The 23,892-nt window shown below is 36.4% G+C and overlaps 1 protein-coding gene across 1 annotated transcript in view; it reads right to left on the bottom strand.

The window, feature by feature from the left end:
- GATM (glycine amidinotransferase) overlaps window positions 1–23,892 on the bottom strand; it is a 587,158-nt gene that overhangs the window by 102,322 nt on the left and 460,944 nt on the right. Inside the window, exons 5-8 of the mRNA XM_044077207.1 lie at window positions 5,020–5,157; window positions 4,696–4,860; window positions 4,547–4,610; window positions 4,303–4,419 (exon numbers count right to left, since the gene is read on the bottom strand). Coding sequence (XP_043933142.1) covers window positions 4,303–4,419; window positions 4,547–4,610; window positions 4,696–4,860; window positions 5,020–5,157 — 484 coding nt within the window. The remainder of the gene's footprint in view (window positions 1–4,302; window positions 4,420–4,546; window positions 4,611–4,695; window positions 4,861–5,019; window positions 5,158–23,892) is intronic.

The following is a 23,892-nucleotide window of genomic DNA, read 5'->3' as shown; positions in this document are numbered from 1 at the left end:
AATTGTTGGGTATGTAGTTTAATACCAAAATTAACAGGGGTCATGCCTTTAATACCTATTCCACTAAATTCCCTTAGTAGTTGGAATGTATTAATAAATGAGGCAGGAGACCAAGTCGTAAATGTACAGCTATTTAAAGCAAGAGTACAGCTGTCTGCTATAGTGCAGGGAATCACGTTTTCAACAAAACGGAACTGTTCCAGTGGGTAATAGTTATTGTATTCAAACAATTGAAAGGATAAATTTTCACAACCACATACCAGTACATGGAGTATTTTTTCATGGTTTTCCTATTTTAATACCAGTTAAGGGTCAGTTAATATTAAGTGACACAGCAGTATTTCATTTTTCACAAAATGATAAAAACAAGTGTAAAACCAATATTGCATGTTGGCAAAGTAAAACAGATAAAAACTTTACAGTTGTACATGATAAAACTCCTACTATGTGGCAAGTGAATGGCAGTCTGGTAAACAGCAGTGTTGTGCTTTCAGATGGGGTATATTACATCTGTGGCAAATATGCTTGTAAATGGTCACCAAAGGGATGGGATGGTACCTGTTATTATAGGGTTAGTGGTACCAGCAATGCATCATGTAAAAGAATTACCAAGAGAGGAAGCATTAGAAATGCAAAAAAGAAAAGGGATATATTACCTGTGATTGAAAGTCCTGAAAACCCATTAGACACCGAAGATACACCGCGTATCTGTCATCAAAATCTTGATTATATTAAATTAAAAGATATGGGTTTAGGAGATGATGTAATTTCTGGGGCAAGTATTTTGCCTTGGTATGTGGCTGCAAAAGCCATCTGGGAGCTGATAAAACTATCCAGACTAGTTGAGGTATTGGCAAATGCCACTTTCAATGCAGTCCTTGACATTACTTTCAAAATGACAGCTGTACAAACTATGGTTTTACAAAATCAAATGGCATTAGATTACATACTAGCATCCCAAGGGGGTACATGTGCTTTAATAGGAGAACAATGCTGTACATTTATTCCAGACAAAACAGAATCTGTAAAAGAACATTTAGAAGTGATTGCACAAGTGTCTCAACATACTAGAAAAAAATGGAATGATGATTGGAGTGAATGGTTTAGTAGTCTGTTTACAGGATGGACAGGAAAGATCATTATATTTTTAATTTCTTTTATTGTTATTGTAGTGCTTGGTTGCATATTATTTACATGTATTAAAGTCTGCTTAACAAGAGCTAGTCAAATTACTGTTGTTAATTGTAATAATGAAAAAGTATTATCATATAATGCATTGAATGAGGATTACCTTGTGCCTACATTTGTGAGACTGTATGCATTAATCGGTGAAGTGAAAACTGCCTGTTTTGTACTTTGGCTCAGCCTGGTGAAGTGTATACTGCTTGCTGTGCATTTTGGTTCAGTATGGAGATTATTCTATGTGGATCCTGTTCTGTCGCTTTGCACTCCTGGTTTTTTGTACTATTGTTTTTGTATTTTTATACAGGAGTTTTCACATTTGGGTAGCAGTTTTTGATTCATTATCAAATAATGCTGAATTTGTATCCCGGGTTTAAAATAAAACAAAAGAGGGAATTGTTAGAGTATGCTCAACAAGGTATTAAGGTTGAAAGTAATTCTGCTACAAATATGTAACTTAAATAAGGTATAAAATAAAGCTTGCTTAAATGTAGAAATAGAATTTACCAATATGTGATTAGCATCCATACTAAATTACTGTGGCTTGAAAAATAAGGAATTTGCTTAATGAACATGTCTCCTACAGAATCAGCAAGAACGTCTGCTTTTGACACTGTTAGCAAAAAAGCTGACCTCTTACAGACTTAAAAACAGAATGTATGCATTTCACATGGTCAGTAAGAGCAAAAATGTGAAAAACAGGATGTATGCATTTCACATAGTAAGAGCAAAAATATGAAAAACAGGATGTATGCAGCTTCTTTAAAGAATGGACAACAGGAAAACAATCTGTACATGTTTCTATTATATGACTGTTAAACAAGGAAGTTTTAATGGATATGCTTTTATCAAGTTAGCATTTGCACAAGATGTTTCCTTGAAAGACAATAGCAGAATTATTTCTCTACAGGATAAAAACATATTTTTTCTGCAAACACCAGCAAACAGATGTTTTCATACAAAGACCAAAATAGAATACCAAGGAGAAAAACAGGATGTAAAACCACTATAAAGAGACTATAGCAGATAACATTGTTAGAGATATTTGTGTAGGAACACCCATTTGTTTCGAGGTAATATTGTATCTCTGACATCACCGCGGTGGTGGTGCTGCGGTAGCATTGTCGCCTCATAGTAAGACGCTGTCTGGTTCGATTCTCAGCTAGAGCGTCTTCTGCGTGGAGACATGCGTGAATGGGCGGACCTTCGTTGAAGGTTGTGCGTCACGCCTGGCATGCCGGTACATAAAAATCAACTGCCAATCATTAGCGGACCGGAGTTCCACTGTGGTGACCCCTAACCGGGAAAAGCCAAAAGACACAAACAAACATTGCATCTCTGACATCATCCATGCTGTTTGAGAAGTAAAGTAGCACAGTACTTGAAGCTGTAACAGTAGTTCTTGTGATTTGTTATAAAAAGTCATTTATTAGTTATTGCTTTTATGACAGAGTTTGATGCTGCATCAGTGTATATTCTGCAAGTTTCTGTGGGCAACAGACTTTGAATGCAATTATAACTAGACTTTGATTTCAGCAAAATCCAGTATCAAGACCTTAGTGTCTTAAGAAGACTTTAGTTCCAGCACAGTAAGCAGCATATTGATAGTTAATTCTTCAATCAGAAGTTCTCAAGTTAACTTTGGAAAAAAAATCTTTAATGGTATGCATACATCTGGCTGACACTCTGTTGTCAGGCTTAGCTTGCATCCAGGTTGGGTGCAGACTGGGGAATTCTGGACTACTGGAATGTTAACTGGGATCCCAGAATAGCTGGATGGTTTTGATTTGCAATTTAAATTAAAATGTCTCAGCCAGATCAGGACAGTTGTCAGACTTGGTAGCAACCCGGCTATACACTGAGCAATACATGTTGCATGTATTGATCTAAAATGAAGAAAAATAACTGATGCTATTTTAATTTTTCTTTTGTTCTGTTTCAGCCTAATTGTTATACTCAAATAATACAGCTGTATTTGTAAGGAAACATATCTGAAATTTCTGTCCTACATTTGGCTACTAAACAGCCTCAAACAATGGCTGAAAAGGGTCCACAATCCAGTCCACCTCCCCAGTAAACAAAAATATAATTAGAGAATATTTATTAAGTAGCTGCTGTAACATTCAGTGAAACATAGGTTGCTACATGACTTCATATTTAGGTATTAAACTACTGTGTGTGAAATAGGAATAAAGATATTAATAATGTATGTTTATATACACTGCTTTGTTTTTAATACTTCTGTGTATTTGCCTTTGCCCATACCCTAGCTTCAGCACACTTTCAGAATCATCATTATCCTGCCTATAATCAGCCCACCAACCTGCTTAATAAACGAACAAGCGAACAAATACATGCAAAGCTGGTAAGAAAGAGTGGTTCTATTTTCAAGCCGGTTTGTGTCAGAATGTCAGTTGTTCACATTACTTTGGCATACATCTGCTTAACCGTCCATCTGCCTTCATGTGATCTTTATTTTCTTAATGTGTACAAACTTTTGATGAGCTTACCTAGAATTTTGTTTCAATAACACCAGTGCTTTCAGCAGTTCAGCTGATCTTCACCCTTTCTCTTAATAAGTGCTTCTTAACCTCCCCTCGAAATTATCTTTTGGCAGTTGGTAATTTTCTGGGGTGTTTGTGGTTTACTCAGCTATGCAGGCAAACAAATGCAGTTTGTGGAATTCAAATTCTGGTCTCAAAGTGAAAAACATGCCACACAACTTGTGGGATTCAAAGTATGGTCTAGGTGCTGAATGTCCCAAGCTAATTCATCTTCTGGATTACAATGCTAACTATGTATATTTTTCAACTGTTTGAATTTTTTTTTATTTATCACTTAATTAATGCTTTTTCACTATTAATACCTTGTACCTTTCAAATTTTAGAAGCCTTTGATGATGTGATGTTTTTCTAAACTTAACTATTCCAGGGAATGTATTTTTGAAAACACAAGTTTACCTCCAAAACTGTACCTTCTTAGCATGTAGCCTTCTTTATTAGGTATTTATTATGATCTACAAAATGTTGACTTCGCTATAAGATGTAGATATTAACAATACCAATCTGGTATAGCTTTACTAGTTTCCTTTACAAATATATTGAAATAGACTGTTCTTACCTAATTTTTCAAACATTTTCTGAGTTGTGACTTCATTCGCATCCATCATAACTCGCTTTTCATCCAGCATTAAGACATTCATGGATAACCACTTGGAAGACATCCACAGGGGGTGGTCTGTACAAATCATGACAAGGACAAGTGGCATCAATTCTGTATTTGCATATGACTGCAATAATCATTAGTGCAAAACAAGTAATGAGCTAGCATTAACAAACATAAGGAAAGAAACTTAAAGTCTTACCATCTGGAATAAGAGGTGTTGGAGGTGTTACCACAGTCCAGCCTGCCTTTTTGAATAGGTCAATCTAGAAGATTTCATTAAAGAATTCAGTTACAATGATGCATGCTTTTGCAGTGATCAAATGCTTCCTACTTCCTTAAAGTTCTCACCTGATGACAAGGACGATCAGGATTGGATAGTACAAGGCCGGGCCCAATGATGTTAAATGTAGCATCAATATGCATTGGATTCGGATCCTTAAATGATATAATATGCACTCTGAAGTCTGGAGCAAGATGTCTGCGCATCCACTCAATCCCCATATAGTTTGTTACCTAGAGAAAGTAATACAAAAAAACAAAATGTGGCAAATTTGGCCTGACATATGTGTGTGTATCTCAAAGAGGATTGAGACAAACGGGGCAAAAGAAGTGCTGAGAGTGGCATGTAGTGGAATAAAAAGAAATAACTGCAGATTCATGTTGTACTCCTACCTGACTTCGCTGCACGAAAATGTCTCTTCCAGCCCTCATGAAGTCAGCTGCATCAAAACATGGCTCAAATTCAGTAGTTACAAACTTTCCCTGAGCGGCAAGCTTGTGCCTGTCTTCAACACTACGAACTGGATAATCCTGTACAGACAAAGGAAGGACAAATATATCCTAGTGCAAGAAAAAGATGCTTGGTAGAGTCACTTTTTTACTTATGCTGTAACCTCTACCATAAATACTACTATACAGTTACACATACATATTTTATTTTAATTTTCTTATCAACTCATTGACTCATACACACAAAACAGATATACCATATACTTATATATTCTAACTTGCTAGCCATTTTCTGTTGATGTTCAAAAGAGATTTGTGTTTGATGAAATGTAGTACTCTTATTCCAACTTCAGATTTGTGCATGCATGTACACATGCACACATGCATGCATATATTCCATAGCAGGACTCATTCACCTAAATAACTCAGTCAAAGCATTGTGTAGTGTTTAACACCTGTTTATAAACCAGACTGTGTAATAGCATGCCAGTTTGATAGGATGGTCCCTTAAATGACTACCCTGCAAATTCCACGCCAAAATTCACAAAGTGAAAATGATATAACCCTGTATAGAAATCAATCAGTTAAAACTGGAGTAGGAACGATTTTACATTAAAATATACTACACAATGAAAATTTCAAATTGTAAAAAAGAATTCAAATGCCCTCCATTGTATAGATATAACCAGATGCTCAGATATTCTAAGGCACTTGCCCATCAGTGAAATCTGTAGTGTGCGCACCCTTTGATCCTTATTGCATACATAATGTCACATACTTAACTCTTTATAGAGTTGCATTTTCTTTCATACTTCTATACATACACATTGCTGTTAATCTAGCAATTCCTTCCTGGATCTCCTTTTGTAACATCCAATAATTTACTCTTGGCATTTTTTATTAATCTGGCAATTCTAGAACATTCCTTCTTTTCCAGACTCCATATCAACTCTCCTCCCTAAAGTGGGTGAAACTGAAGTGTTTGTCATTTAAAAATCTTATATCTAACAAACAGATTATATAATCTTTTTCTTACACCACTCATAATCTATAAATTCTCATAGGTTACTCAGTACTGTTAACATGTATGACAGTATAACAAATTTACCATCTTACCTTTTAGAAATTGTTTTTAAATTCACATTTCAGTTTTCTTTTCTAGTGCTTTTTCTCTATTTCAAATAGACATGCCCCTTAATTCCTTTTCCCCTTACCATTTCTCTTCTTCCTCTCAACATTCAAATTTTTTACATTTCTATTTCCTTATTTTTTAACATTTTGCACATTCACATTTATTTACTTATACATTTGTTAACTGGGTAGGTGCATGGTCCAAAGACATTTTTCATTTACAACCTGGACCAAAAGGCAAATACAGAAACAGCAAGTTATAAAATTCTCCTTGAGACATAGTTACTTCAGAAACTGCACAAGAATGTTTACAATTTGTGTATTTCTTCTAACCCATTCCCTTCTTTTACTTACATTCAAGCCATTGCTTTTTTAAACATTTTGTGCATTGCATTTTACAATTTTTACAGTGTGTCCCCTTTCCCCATACTGTCTGCACCTTATTTTATTACAATCATTTATTAAATCTCACTCCTTCCCACACAAGTATGTTCATAGGTTGGTACGAGGCTATCGGCCCTAGGGCCTATACAAGCCTAGCCATAACAATTCCCTGGCTATTTCTTCCCACAATATTCCCTGGACCCCTGTCTAGCTTGATGACTGATGCGATCCCCGGGGGTGAATTTCCTATCTCCCATCCAATCATCAAGGTTCCTTTCGAAGAGGGCCTGCTTGACATGTCTGCTTGACATGTATGGACAGTTTATTCCAGAGTCTGGGGAGTCTCTGGGTCAGGAACCTATCCCTCCAGCATGTTTTGTTCATTGTGATGACAAAGTTTAGATCCCTGGAGTGTGTGGTTCTGAGGGATTGGGATTTTTTTAAGTGTAACATGTCTAACAGCTCTGGGTTTGACATGGCCTTGTATGTTAAGCAGAGATTGCCTCTGAGTGGACGATATGTGACAGAGTATAGCTGGAGTTTTTTTAGATGGTCAGCATAGGGCATCTGCTTTAGGCCTGTGAGTCTTTTAGTGAGGTATTTCTGCGACCTTTCCAGTTGTTGCAGATGTCTTGAGAGGTACATACCAAACGGGGCATTGTATTCTATAATGGGTCTAATGAGGGATGAATACAGTGGGACAATGACCTCCTTTTTTCTGGATGAAAAGCCCTTAGTGATGTGACTCCTCCTTACAAAAGTAATCCAATTCACGTAAACCAAGAGAAATACACCAGGACCAATGGCAAATTTTAACTGATGCATCCACAAAACCAGGAATAAATGAATATATAACATTGACAATTTCTAGCATAGAGTATTTTATTGATGTAAGGCATGACATATCTAGTTATTGAATTGATTCATATTCTCATTTTGCTATTAATGCATTTTAATTGTTTTTTTAACATATATACATTATATATAAATATACATTTTTAATTATAGTAATCAATTCTGCATTACTTACACATATTTTTATATTTTATATTTGTTATATTTATTCATATTTATTATATATATGTATATATATATATATATATATATTTATTACAAATTAATGGATATAGGACCTTTTTAATACTATTTTTCAACACTTTCCTCAGTATCATTATATATTAACTACAATTTATTATATTTATTTAGGGCATTTATTCTCTATCATGCATATTGCCTTTTTGCAGTTACTGGTTTAATAGTTAGGTACATGTTATTGTTATTGTTTTTCTTGTTTCTATGCTTTTATCATATGGCTTAAATATATGCAATTTACATAAGCATTTACTAGTTTTTAAATAAATGTATGAGTGTTATTAGATATATAGCATGTGGAAAGGTAATTACAATAGGTTTTATTCACATCATAATATATACATTGTATTTTTAAGGTACATCTACTATTTAATTATAAATTGTATACTACAGTATACAGTATCCAAGATAGGTGATGTTATACTGTATAAAATTGATTTTTACATGCTGATTCAGGCATTGTGTATTGTAATATACTGTACATTGATTTTCACTGGAAATATGCATAAATTGATAGTCAAGCAATGTTTAGAAAAGTATAGAATGAATATCACTTTAAATTTATGTTAAAATGTTGACGCCAAAAAGTCTATAAAATGTATTATTTTTGGTTAGTATGCGATTCTGAAGAAGTCCACGATTGAGTGGAGGAAAACGCTTAATCGCAATGCACTTTTACAACTGTTTTTAATTCAACTGCTCAGGCTTTTCAGAGTTTTTTTCATGTTTTGTCATTTTTCGTTATGCTGGTTGTGTTTAATTAAAGGGTGTATTATAGCTTCGCTGATCCTGGCGTATTTCTCTTGGTTTACGTGAATTGGATTAGTTTGCAGCATTTACGTCACCTTTGGTTCCTCCTTACAAAAGTAACAACTTTTTGGCTGACTCCCCAGTGTTTAACAACAAAATAACACACTGTACATTCTGACATTTGTCTACAACATTCTGCATTGTTCATACCTCTGACACCTCTGTCCATACACTTCTTTCAGCCATAATTTTCTTTACTGATTCTACCTGCACACACATATGTTGGAAATGTTACTTTAGCTTAGTTTGTTCTTCAGTTCTAAATTGCACAATTCTTTTTTGGAAATTAATGTTTATATAAATGCACTCATTCTGTGGATATAAATGTTTCTTATTTTTGTAGTACTGTCACAAAATTGACAACTGACATAACTCAAATCTCGTTTCACAGAATTGTCTACTTCTCAAATGAACCATCCAGTGCATATACTAAGCCTTACAACTTAAATGCTCCACTAGTCTCTTCTGCACAATGTATTTCTCTATTGACACACATTTCTTAGTCTGATTTCTCATATCAGGTCTCGTTTGCCTGTATTCTCTGCTCCAGTCATATCCCTCTGATTGCATGCTGCAATGGGAATGCATGAATATGCACCATATTCCTGCTTTCCTGCATCCCTTGCAATGGGAATATATGAGAAAAGCACTGTATTCCTGCTTCCTTGCATCCCTTGCAGCACTTGTTGTTCCAACACCAACAGACACACTAGTCTCTGAACAGCCTAGTCAAATTTGTAAACCCTGCAACACTGAATATCCAGAAAATGCGTTACCACTCTCACAGAAAGGTGATCAATTTTTTATTGTACTACTTGGCAGCTGATTTTTTCCAAAACGTCCCTCCTCGCTTATTTTTTTTAAGAGTCTAATCCTGCAAATCATTATCATCCGGTGTTATTATCACAGGGTCTGCTACATCCAAATTCATTTCAGAATGTACAGCTACTGCTACTTCAGCACACAGTTCTGCATTCTTGTCTACCTCCATCATGTATGTCACATCATTAGTCTTCCCCCCACAAAAAGCGTAGAAGTACTTCATAAATAATGTAGACAAGTACATCTTAACTTTTTACATAAATACATTCATCTTTGCAATGCACTTTTACAAACATCTGTGTTGATATGCACTTCAGTCCCGTATAATTATCCCATGTATTACACAGACATTCATCACATATCCCCATCACAATGTCTAAGCTGCAATTACTACAATTTTATCCATTCAGTGACTTTCTTCTTTTGTTAAATTGTTATAATAATCAGAAATTACACTTATTTCATTCAACTTTTTTTATCCTCTCCATTTAAAAAAAAAAAAAACTATGCAAATAATCGCTTAAAGCTGTGGCACAAAAAACATGTTCAAGTGATTCCTCCATCTCATACCATTTGTATAAAGAAATTCTTTATCTTTTATCCCCATTTGTATTTCATTTGCTTTAATTGACATTTTTTTATGAGACAGCATCAATAAAAATCTTGAGTATTAGTAAAATAGATATTATTTCCATTATTCTCAATGAACTTATCAGCATTTAATTTAAATTATTTAAATTCCTAAAATTACCCTGACCTCATGTGCAAAAATGGGAAAAAGGGCTTGTGGATGGATGTATGAATTTAAACTCTTAAACTGTATATTTAGCTATATTATTAATATACCATATTTTTCCATAACAAAACTTTCCATGATCCTCATACTAAGTTATTTTTTTATTTGCTTTAGTATCTTTTTTTCGTGGAACTCTTCTATCAGAATGGAACAAATTATGTCCAGTAATTGTTTCAGTTAATGGTCATGAACTATAGAATTATAGGTCACCACATGTTTAAATCACCTTCCTTATCTTTTTGTATACAATACCTCTGTCTTAAGGGGTTTAATATGGATCCCCAAATGAGGAATCATCCCCATATACTCTGTCTTCATGTTTTCCAGAAAAGGAAATATAGACCAATAATGACTTAACTTTCTCAAAAATAAAAATGTCCAAAAAATAGCACCTCTGAGCCAAATTAAGTAGTAAAAGCACCACACAATTTATTATCCAAACGACAACACAACGAATAACTGCAGTAAATGCTTTAACTGAATCACTGCATTTTTTGTTCAAACTTGAACTTCATCAGATGCAAAAACAGTTAATGCAAATTAATTACAACTTAATATACCCTATTTAAAAAATAATTATCCAATAGAAACCGTTTTAACATTTCTTATTGCATATTCATAGGGAATGCTGCCTATCCTATACATATTCATAAACCCGCCATTTATATTAAAATGCCCGAACTTTTCATTCCATAAAAAAATATTAAAATGCCTGAACTTTTCATTCCATAAAAAAAAAAAAATTATTTATTTGTCTTTGTTGACTGGGAAAAGTCTAACTGGGGTAAAGCCCATTTTCAGCAGAGACCCATGGAGAAAAGGCCCACATTTAAGTTGCACATGATGTACATTTATAATTGCAGGGTAAAAGCATCTATACATGAGCTTATTTACATGAGAGTTTAAATATTTTAAATATTTCTTACATGAACATAGTATTTTAACACAAAATAACCAAAAGAGAAATTAACAAAAATTGGCTAATTATTGAAAAGAGAAATAATATGCAATAACAAATAATGTATTTATTGATGACTGTAATGATGGCTGCTGGGAAAAGATCAAACTGCAGGGTCAAGACAGCACCAAAGTGTTTAAAAGTAATCAACAAACCCAGCAGTTGGTACAATGCAGAATTTCTTGCCCAATGGTACAACAAATGCAAAGCAGCTGGATTAGCCTTTATTAAACTGTTAAGGCAGTACTCTATCACTGAGAATGACAAATTGGACAAGTGGATACAGGATTTAATGCAGAAATTAAGCTTGGCAGCCTCCTGATAGGAGATTCAACACAAATAGGACAATTTAAAAGAAAAGGTTAATCAGTTGGATCGTAATTTAAAAAAGAAGAAAGTTAAGAGAGACAGAAGGGAATATGCTCATGGGAAAGATTCTAGCTTAAGGGAGACCTTGATTCAGGGAGACATCTCATGAGTGAGGGGTGGAAAAGCAGAAGGAAATTAACATGTGAATGATGAACTGATTTATATTCATCCCCAGTTCAAGAGGAAGTTTTTTTTTTACTATGGAGATCAAGGAAACTGGAACAAAAGTGTCAGGAGAAAAGGAATAGAAACTCATCAAGCATTCATTACAGACAACAAAAGAACAAAGTTCCATCAGTAAACAACAGGCAGTTCACAAACAGAACATGGGCACAAATAGTTCAAGTACTGCTAACGGGGACACACAGCAGGAAAGACAGCAGACTTAAAGAAGTGGTTCAGCAACCCAGAAAGTAATTCCTTTTAGTTACAAATTTTTAAACTTGTCATAGAGACTTTTGGAAGAGAGTGAAATCAGTGTTCTACAGAAAGATTATTCATTTATTCCAACTGCCATGTCTTGGCTGGTCAGTACGATTTTGGATTTTAAAACTTTTACCATTAAGCTTAATTTAAAAATTATTTTTAAAGCAAGAACTGTCCAACAAAAAAGAGATGTTGTATTGCCTAGCACTTACAACCTACCCTTACATCCGATCATTAAAATTTTCGGAGACTGTTATGAAAAGGACATTAGAACTGTTTTAAGTAGTAGATTACTTTCCTAGAGTGAAAGAGTTTAAAGGAACTTTCTAATGGTCAGTATATCAGGATTATGAAAGTGGACAAAGGGAGTTCTATGGTTATTGTCAACAATAAGGATTAGGCAGATTCTCATTTTACACTAAGGTGAACAAGAATAGTATTTATAAAGCTTACAGACAAATTGATGTGTGGCTGTATATGATAAATTGTTGGCTGGAGTGATTACAGAAAAACATGTATTCATATTTTTACACATCCAAACCTAAGATAGGTAAACTTTTTGGTGTACCAAAGATTCATAAAAATGAACATTTTCTGCCTTATTGACCAATAGTTTCAGCACCAGCATATAAATTAGAGGCAATATCTAAATTTATAGACAGCGCATTACTTACACTGGGTAAAGAAATGCCATAATTTGATTCTTTTTTTTTTTTTTTTTTTTTTTTTTTTAGATAATATCAGAAGGAAATCAGTAGAAGGAAGTAAAATTCTGGTGACAGTGGATGCTCATTCCTTATATACAATCATACTCCATGAAGTAGGTTTGGAATGGACAGCATTTATGTTAAATCAAATTAATGACTATTTATTAGGAGAGCATACATTTTTGATAGAGTGCATTGAAGTTGTTTTGGTCATCATTTATTTTTCTTTTGAAGGATTTTATTTTCATTAATCTAGTGAGGTAGCCATGGGGGAAGAATGGCACTGAATTATGCCAATTTAATTATGGCATATTGGGAAACTTACATTTTACTCAAAATTAGTAGCTTACAGCCATATGTCCAATTTTTTTCATTTTATTGATGATTTGTTTTTTGTTTGCACAGCACAGCCCCAAACAATTCTGGTCCTCCATAAACTCCATCCTCCACCCAGGTAAAGTCAGTACCCCTCCTCCTAACATCCCTCACTCCTCAGAAAATATTGCTACCTCATTCAACACACACTTCACCCAAACCATACTATCACTAGCTAAACAACACAACCCCCCTCCCCTCTAACCCACACTTTCAACTAGTAATCTCCCCACTGCCTTCTCTTTTTCTCCTGTACCTACCTCCAACATAAAAAAACTCTTAACTAAACTTAAACCCACCAAATTAGCAGCAGACAGCCTCCCAAGTGAATACATACAAATCGCAGCTGATGCTCTGGCCTACCCAGTATCCATCTTGATTAACCGATCTCTGTCAGAAAGTTACGTTCCCACACTGTGGAAAGTATCACATATAATTCCCCTCCACAAAGGCGGACCCTCCACAGAACTAACCAATTACCGCCCCATAGCTATTCTCTCTCCACTCTCCAAAATACTAGAGAGATGCATACACTCTCAGGTCTCAGACTACCTCCTTACTAACAACCTCCTTTCCAGTACTCAGCATGGTTTCTGACCAAACCATAGCACCACCACTGCCTTACTCTCCTTTACTAACACTATCCTTCAGCATAAAAACAATGGCTATCTCTCCTCTGCTACTTTCCTAGACCTATCTAAAGCATTTGACACAGTCCCACACAAACAACTTATCTCTGTCCTCAGTAACCTATCCTTCTCACAATCGGTCACCAACTGGTTTCAGAGTTACCTGTCTGACCGCCAACAATCCGTTGTATGGCAGAATGACATATCTCCCCAACTACCTGTCTCCATAGGGGTTCCCCAAGGATCCATCCTTGGACCCCTACTCTTCTCTGTTTACACCAATAATCTAGCCTCTGCCACCAAACATGGCACACTCATATAATACGCAGATGACTCGACCATCATCTGCTCAGCCCAGTCCCTACCAAAACTGCAAAAAGTCACACAGGAAGCCTTTTCCTCTGTTGAAACATGGTTATCCGATGCCCGATTAATAATCAACCCAAACAAAACTAAACTACTCATCTTCCAACCCACCAAACATACTCAAAACAACTGTCACTTTAACATCACGGCAAAAGACAAAACCACTATATACCCAACTGAACACAGCAAATTTCTAGGTGTGGAAATAGGCAATAAACTAAAATTTGACATTCACATATCCATGACTATAAAAAAAGTCCACAAAAAACTAGGAGCGTTATACAGAAATAAGCAATTTCTCACCAAAGCAGCAAAGATTTCAATAGCAAATTCCCACCTTATCTCCACCCTACTTTATGCCTCTCCAATATATACCAACCTAAGGCAATGTGTTCTAAACAAGCTAGAGACCTGCTACAACAAAATCGCCAAATTCGCCACAGGGGCATCCTACCATAGTCACCACTGTCTATCACTTGCTGAACTGGGCTGGCTTGAACTCCCTCACCTCCTTCAGTGGTATCAACTCTCACTCACCCACAAACTAGTAAACCATCCACTAAATGTCCCATCCCTCCAGAATCTACTCCAACCCTATCGCACCACCAGACCACTAAGATCCAGCAGCAAAAATCACTTGGTGAAGCACTATTCTCTTGCGCCATAGCCAAATTATGGAACTCACTCCCACCCACAATTACCTCCATACCATCATGCAGCACCCACTTCAAAACTTTACTAAAAGTGCAACTAAAAACATGCTGGCTATGCCCTTGCAACTCCCACTCTAATATCATCCACCCCATCCAACCACTACCTTTCTTTCCACTCCACTAACTACCTTGATTATAGCAAGCTCAGATGCTCATAAGCCAGTACTTATTATACAGCACAAACTTCTTCTTCTTGTAACATTTGTTAATGTCTGGTATGCACTTCACAGATAAAGATTCTAGTTGTCTACTGATGTACTATGTTCTTCATCTGTAAATATGTTGTAAGTAATTGCTATGTAAATTGTTAATCACTATGCAATCCAATGTAAATACTGTCTGTTTATTTTAACTGTGGAGCTTTTCTCCCCGGGCCTCCGCTGAAAATGGATCTACGTCCAGTCGGACACTCCCGGTCAACAAATTTAAAAAAATAAATAAATAAAATAAAATTGTTTGAAAGGGGGGAATAACAGAGTTGGATGAATTTTTATATCAAATTAACAGAAGTACAGAAGTTTTTAATATTTACAGTCATTACAACAGATCTTAAATTATTTTTTAGATGTGGAGATCTACAAAGAGGGTGAAAAAACATAATGTAGACTATCATCAATAACAAAATCATTTCTAGTATTGTTATTTTACTTTACACAAGTATGTACCCCACATATTTAAAGCATGCTATTATTAAAGGATAGTTTTTCAGGTTAAAAATTTAATGGCAGATTTAGGTCAATTAGACAGTTTTTCCAAAGTATTGCATAACAGATTTTTGTACAGGGGATGTCTAGATCAGATTATTAACAAAGTTACAAAAGATATTGACAACTAAGAAAGTAAGAACCAGTATTTTTATAATAAAGATTGATCTGTTTCCATGCCATTAGTCTATTCTTCAGACAGAGAAGCTATAAAAATGGTTATTCAAAATAACTGGAGAATTTTAGTGCCAGTGAGGATGTTATTAAAATTGTATGAGTAAAGCCATTCCATCCACAATCTCTTTTTCCCATTTTGCACATGTGGACAGGGTGTCACTCAGTGGCAATCATCTAGAGCCAAGGTCCACACTGCTGGGAGGCTAGACCTGCTGCAGTAATTCTTCCACACCACACACTCAAAACTATAGCCAGTTTAGAGTGTCCAATCCACCTATTGCATGTCTTTGGAATGTGGGAGGACACCAGAACTGCTGGAGGAAACACGCAAACACAGGGAAGATATGCAGACTAAACACAGGAGGCACTCTAGCCGAGAATCAAAGTGGGGAACCTCTTGCTGTGAGGTGCCAACACTATCCACTGAGCACAAAGTAAAACCATTATTTATTAATAAAAAGGCCAGAAAGGAAAAAATGAAACAAACCAACAACCAATATTAGAAATGAAGAAAGCAAGCCGCAGTCCCCAAAATACACGTTAATTGAGTGCTTTTGTCCACAGTATAAGGACTTCTTCAGAATAAAAGCAAAGTTCAAAGAGACACTATATATAGTACAGTAAAGTTCACAGCACCTCCCTTTAAATTAATATCACCATGGTAACTAATGAACCTGAATTACCCCATCTTGGTACCCAATTGCATATAAAATATTACATATCAATGTGAATAATAAATAAGATACCAACGATCATAAAACATATAACATAAAAGTAAATCATTTAAAAACACACTAGCACATAAAATATGCAGCTTTTAACTTTAAAATACTACTTAATGACATAGCCTCATTCAAACCAGGGGTGACAGTGGCATTAGTTTTCAATTGCCATTTAAGTTCTAAAAATTCCAAAAATACATCACTTGGCCCTCCTCTTTGCCCCAAGTTTACCTGATCTCTAATGGAAAACTTGAACATATGGGAAGGATTATGCTCAATATGCCTATATAGTACATTTTTATCATCATGTTTCCTAATATCTTACAAATGTTGGTATATTCTCTTCCTTAAACTCAACTTAGTCTTCCCAATATAGAAGGTGTTACATGATGTACAAAGAGCCAGGTATACTACACCTTTACTACCACCTTGAAATTTGCTGAATAATTTGATATCCCCAAATCCATCAATGAAAAATACATCTCCTTCCGCTGTATAAGGACATTGAAAACAATGGTCACATGTTTTTTATTTTCCTCCTTTGACCTCCCTTTCCAGATCTCTGCAATAAATTTTTGAAACACAAATCCTTCTTATAAACAATGATTGGTTTCTCACCCACTATTTCTTTGTATTCCTTGTCAAGGCAAAATAACCTCCAATTCTTATGTACTATAGAGGCAATAGTGATACTGGTGCAGTATTTATAGTTTTTGATAGCACATTTAGGACTTGGACTTATGTGACAGATGGCGGTGAGACAGTTTCTGGTATATTTTGAGGGACAGATGGAGGGGAGAGAGTGGTATAGCTAGAACTAAATTTATTGGCCAGTAGGTTGGCTATATCTTCACCCTCAGTGTAGGTAACATCATTCACAATCAGCTCAGAGCATTGCTGCATTGCACTTTTGAGATTACAAACATAATTAAAAAATACCTTGGTGACTGGCTTTGGCTTGGGTAGCTACTTTAGCCAGAAACTTGTCTTTTGTATATTGTATTAAACTCCTGAGTTCATTATTTCAGTGACAAGGGCTCTAACAAGGTGAGAATCACTATTCTTACTTTTGGTCAAAATTCTTTTCCTTTTATTATAAAGCTTGTTGATATTATGTTTCTGCCAAGTGGGTTTGGTTCTTGGATTTGCCCTGCACTTGTTCCTATGGGGGATAGCTGCATCTATGCAGCTGTTTATTTCATGCTGGAATAGTGTGTTTATGTACATTTCTGCATATTCAGAACAGTTAACTCAGTTTGGTATGGATTTGAAGCTTGCCAGTGTATCACTTAGGTGTAGGTAATTTATCTTAAAGAAATTTCTAAAGGTACTTTGGGGGAAAGGGATCTCAGGTCTAACCATAAAGCATCTCCTTGAAATTAAACTAAAACCAAACAAGTGACGAAGATACACAAAGGATAGAGCAAGATAGTCCCATATTAGTGAGGACAAGAACCAAGTTGTTATTCACCCAGTTGGTACTCTGACTAATTGTTCCAGGACATTTATATTGACAAAGTCCAATAATATAATTTCTGGTGCACTAGTGGTGTGAAGGTTTCCCAGCCTATAGTTAAATAATTTAGATCACCTAGGGAAATGGTATTGATACTGAGTGATTCTAGTTCCTGTAGATAAGCGTTGTGGCTTTTTTGTCATAATAGGAGCTCTATAGCTAGATAATGTATGGTATGGGACTTTTCTGATGGTTATTTGGAAATGAAGATGCTCTAGAGCATCTTACTGATTTTCAGCCTTGATGTGTGTCACTTCTGGATGTAGATTAATACACCTCCACCCCCCACCCTGCATAGTAGTTTGTCTAAATGTGTGGAAGGCATTATAGCCCTGCACAGTCAGAGTGCTCTCTGCTATTTTAAACCATGTCATCCACTACACAGACATCAATGTCTTCCTGAGTGAGCTTGTAGGGAGAGGATTTTCTTGTTCTGGTTCCTAGCATTGATCAGTAACACCTTCACATTTTCCTTTGCTTATTTTATTATGTTGGTAGGTTTATCAGTTTGGCATTGCCTAAAAGAGGACCTATGGGGGTGGACGATGTCTTGGCCAATAATCAAAATCCTAGAGGGGACAGATGCAGGCCATCAGTGGGTAAGCAGCATAGCCTGCTAATTGTATCCTCCCAGGATGACAAATATTGGTCCCCCATTGAATAATACCAAAAACTAATCCAGTTGTTGAAGTCAATTATTTTTGCTCATATTGCGGCATCACTCTTGGAGAAGGCAATATGCTGCTCAGTGCTAGGCCCATACCCACCTTGAGTCTTGCAACTAACCATTCCCCTCTTTCTTTGCTCAGCCTGGTAAGAGGCATATTTGTTTATCTTATAATGTGGTCACCTGTAACAAGAATGTTTGGTTGGGTTGATGCCTGACTTACAGGCTCAACATCTGTGACTATGGGACTTCTAGTTCTGTGTGAGGAAGTACGCTTAATATGCTGAGTGTGCTTTGTATCCATGTTGTATTTTGGAGGTCTTTGAGGTTTAGGAAGTTAATCTTTAGAATCTCAGCGTATGATGGATTATCTGCATTGTGATGGTCTTTGAGAGGTGTGATGTGTGTTGTACTGCTGATGATTTTGGTGTCTTTAAGTTTATTGTGTGTGAGATTTTTGCCTCTAAGGATTATATATGTACATCTATCACACACTGTCTTTTGCTGTTTGAGTAATAGATGATCATTAAACAGCATGAGATAATTCTTACACTGTCTCAAGATACCCATCTCAATCAAGCTGGCTAGAGAAGTTGTGGGGAAGTGCAAGTCCATGGTGACTCTGGAGGCAAGGGTAACTATAACTCCTTGGAGTTTGGTTTTAGAATGATGTTTGGGTGGACTTGCCGAGTATTTAAATTTCAGTACAAAACAACAAGCCTGGAAACCTTCTTTTGCCACAGCAAGAACCAATAAACTAATTATAGTAAAAACACACTCAATAATTTGGTACTAAAATCAGTGCAAACAATATCAGTACACTCAATATTAAGCAATTGTATCAAAGGTCATTTAGCCTAGTGAGTATATTACAGAATACATATGTGCTTATAGTCAACAGTCAAAAAATGGGGAGAGGGTGGGAATTATGTTGTCAAATTATCACAAAGGGCAGGCAGCAACAGATACAGTGGGTTTAAGAGCACAACTACAACAATGTGGGGGGGGGGGAATAATTAGACTCTTAGCTCTTAGCTGACTGGCCTGAAACTGCCCAATGCAAAGTGAAGTCCTAAATTAGCCTGATATACACTCTGTATGGTCCTCTATTGAAATGTTGACACTCAAAATGCAGAGTGCTGAAAACTCGGAAAGAAAAAGACCAAAAACCTGGAGAAGAGCGAATCTCGACAATTGCTCCTCTGCTTAAAACATATTTTTGCTGAGAGTCAGTCCTCCCTGCACCCCACCCATGTGGGGGGCAAGTCCCTATATCTCTTGAACTTATATATCTATATATATATATATATATATATATATATATACCAACTCCGAAATTGCCATATTGCCATACATCAGAGAAAAGGGAATATTGCAAGAAATGGCATCTCAGACTTGGTATATACAAGTCTGATCTTTCAGCCATTCAGGCTCCGCTTTTCAGGACTTAATCCAGTGAGTCATGACATTTCATATGGTTACAGTCAGTGCACAAGAATGAAATCAGGGCTTAATAACAGCAGTTAGACCACTTAAAACAGCAAAAAATGCAGTGCAACTATATAATGGAATCATTAATATAGGCTTAAAGAACTTAGCTAAAGCAGATACAAACTGTTAAAATAAAATTAAAATCAGATCAAGAAATTAAAACACTTCTGTCTTTCTCTGTGCACTAGAACTACTGCAATGTAATAATGGAATTCATATTGAAGGACAAAATGTGATACCTGGGGATATGGCTACAGGAAACAGTTGATCAGTGTCTGGGCCAGAGGGCAACAAACCCAGGCATCACTTACCTGGGAGGCCAATGTTATGAGCTAGTTGCTCCTCTCGAGGCCTGATGGGCAATGCCTGCCACTCACAAGACCTCACCAGTCATACCAGAATATGCTCAATGGTGCCAAGGCAGGCATTCAGTTGCCAGTACGCTTCACAGTGACCAGCCCCTGCAATTCACACTAGCATACCTGTGCAGATACTTTTATTTATGTATTTATTTATTTATTGACATTTGTTAACCGGGTTGGTCCAGCTGGGCTTGTGTCCCATTTTCAGTGGAGACCCAAGGAGAAAAGCTCCAAAAAACAGACAATTTACAGAAAAAACAAATAATGACAACATTTACATTAACATTAGATAAGAAATTGAATTATACAATAACATTTGAAATTACAAAAGCAAAAAATGCAAACACTTGTAGTTATGTCTTTCCTAAGTTTACAGAGTAGTGGTTTAATTACATATTTACAACAAGAGTTTGATCCATCAGATATGGGTATAAAGTAGACTAAGTATTCACAAATAGAGGGAATACTAATGTTGAGAGGGGGGTTACTGGGAAGGTACACAAAAAGAGGAGAGAGGATTAAGATGGGGCTTGACACGGACAGAGTTTGGAGTTAAGCAGATGCAGTTTGAATTTTTCTTTAGAGTGGGATGGGTGAATGGTAGAACATATGTCTCTAGGAAGTTTATTCCAAGTTTGGGTGATGGAGTATTTACATAAGAGTTTGCCTACTACTTTTTTAGGTTGGTAGGTGTGTAGTAGTTGCTGATTACAGGTACAGAGAGTGTGAGAAGTTGTGTAGATAGAGATGAAGGAAGAGAAAGCAGGGCAGGATGAAGGTTTATAGACTATGAAGTGTAACATTTGAAGTTGTGATAGCAACAGTAAATGTTGCTCCACCTTTGTTAATAGAGCATTCACCCACTCCTGAAAGGCAGATACAAGGAGCACCAATGACTCTTCCAAGTCATCCCAAGCAGAAGGACCATCACCATCTCTGCTGAAAGACAAACCTGCTGGACACTGATAACATGACACCAGAAGTAGAGATTAGTGAAGATATAAAGAAAGATAACACATGGGGAAAAAAATGACTACATCCAGATGATATAAAATTGCTGCTGCATGGAACACATACCCACCCCATTGCCTGGAGAGATACAGTACTTCTGAGGCACCAAGTCTTGTAAAGGGGATGCTACTCAACAGCTGCAAAACAAAGCATGTACTGTTCGGCACATGTGTACAACAGTGTATTACTACAAGACAATAGTAATGACCACATAAAAAAATGCATAAAGTACATCTCTGTCTCACTCTCCTGAACCTCTTACTCCCACCGCATGAGCGGAATGGGGCGCACAGTCACAGATCATTGTACTGTTGCCTACACGGCTCCATAGAATGGGTGCCATCACTCACCTCTTGCTAACGTGCACCAGGTGTGTTTCAAAAGGCCATCATAATGTCTCGATGTGCACTCCTTAAAATCCCTGTGCTGGAAGAACAGGAAAATTCTGGTCCCTCTGGCACACAGTGCTGGAGTCCTGCTTCTACAACTGCCAGAAGCAGAAATGGCCACTCGTTAAGTCTACTCTAGGAGCATTATAACAGTCTTATGCACATATACTAATATTTCTGAATCACAAGTCATGTGACTGTGACATTATATGTGTACTCATGCTGTAAGTGCAAATAGAGAGGTCACCTGCTTTGTGCTGAATGTATGGATGGTACATTGTGCAAAGGTAGCAGTTTCCAGATGATGTCTCATCTGGCTACATTTGCATATCTGCCTAATGATAAGGTTGATGTGAAGTGCTGCCATCACGTTGCGCACCACCACTTATTTTTATTTTTTTATTTTATTTTACATTTGTTGAGTGGGCTAGTCTAACTGGATATATGTCCATTTTCAGTAGAGGCCCGGGGAGAAAAGCTCCAGGACAATAACAGATGAAAAAGTAAAATTGTGTAGAATAAAATAAAGTTTACGTAGAAAAAATACCGAAATACATTTTACTACACACTGGTTAGCAATTATTTACAAAAATATAAAACTCACTGGTAAATAACTAATTACAAAAATATAGAAGACAATGGTTAAAATACTATTTACAAAAATATAGAATACGACATTTATAAAGAGTCAATCATAGTAGATTACAAATAAACAGTTCCACTTACAAATGAAATAAGAACAATAGTGTCAAAGAGGGAAAGTAGAGGGAAATAGTAGAGTTAATCAGCTAGTCAGGGTTGTTGCAAGGGCATAGCCATTTTGTTCTGAGGATTATTTTCAGTTTTTGTTTAAGAGGGGTAGAGAAGGAAGAGAAGTTAGTACAGTAGGTAGAAGGTTCAAGTTTTTCCCAGTAGTGTTTGAGAACAGAGAATCACCTGCCAAGTTGTTTGACTTACTAATGTTAACTAACAATTTATTTGATGATTGTAAGTTAGCAAGATTTTTATAGGGGGTAATGACGTTTGAAAGTATAGGAGTATTATTCGGGTAGTAGAGGATCTTATGTGCAGTGATAAGAAACCTGGAAGGGGTCCTTAGTCTTCAGGCAGGAAGTTTTTGAGAGTACTGCAGCATAAGCAATTTGGACAGCTAGGTACTATTTCTTGCTTCCTCTTTGAGAAGGTATCTGGTTGGGAGGTAGTTAGAAGATGCAGCTGGAAACCTGTAAGGGGTTCTTAGTCTTCAGGCAGGAAGTTTTTGAGAGTACTGCAGTATAAGCAGTTTGGATAGCTAGGTATGCAGCCAAAGATGCTAGGGCCAGGATCGCTCAGCAGCTAGGGACTAGAGGAATCTGAGCAGAAATTCGATACATGCAGAGCACTGCAAATATAATGGAAGACACATATCTTGTTGTATGTGCGACTGGAATCCCATCAAACTGCCATGGCACAATAGTAAAAACAAAAACGTACCTAACTGATAAAAAATAAACACCAGACAAACAGGAAAGTAAATCCACTTTAATATACTTGAATACACCTATAAAAACCTAGGCGCTTTCACCATTAACAAATGGCTTCTTCAGAGTCGACACAATAGTGTTGGCTTTGTTTATGTGGGGGATCGAGCCATGAACATCAGATACTGCACAGATCAACTGCCAAAAGGAGTCGGGGGGGGGTCCAGGGATGTATGTTTATGCTGGTTTATATCATAAGATCGAAATTCAATTTGAATGAATGCCTATTAGTCGAACTGTCTTGAGCGAAGTCACTTTTGAGCGAACATCCGAAATGTCAAAACAGCCCTCCCTGAACTCTGTTAGTTGGCCAGCTGAAAACAATCTGACAGGTACCGTCATTGAAAAAGTAGGAAAGCCAGAAAGCAACGTCTATATTATGCTAAAAACACAAGGCAATGCACCGTCTACATTAAGTTAAAAATACAAATGCACCTAATATCTATAAAAACACAAGTGTTAAGTCACGTACAGGTGAACCATGTATATAGTTGACAATAGTGGCCGACAGCTTTGTAAACAATGTAAAGCACTGCAGAACATAATACTTTAACCTGATTAACCACATCCGACAGTGATTAACAACTGTTAATTGGCATGTACACTACTTTAAATTACGTGCAGACTATGAGCCTGAACCTGTGTAGAGCGTACGGTCTGCTGCTATAGGAAGCAATGA

Source organism: Protopterus annectens, chromosome 7.part0 (assembly GCF_019279795.1).
Source record: "Protopterus annectens isolate FY-2018-M chromosome 7.part0, PAN1.0, whole genome shotgun sequence".
In the NCBI taxonomy this organism is placed as follows: Eukaryota; Metazoa; Chordata; order Ceratodontiformes; family Protopteridae; genus Protopterus; species Protopterus annectens.
Note: the sequence above shows the minus strand (reverse complement) of the source record. Positions and strands in the feature narration are given on the sequence as shown.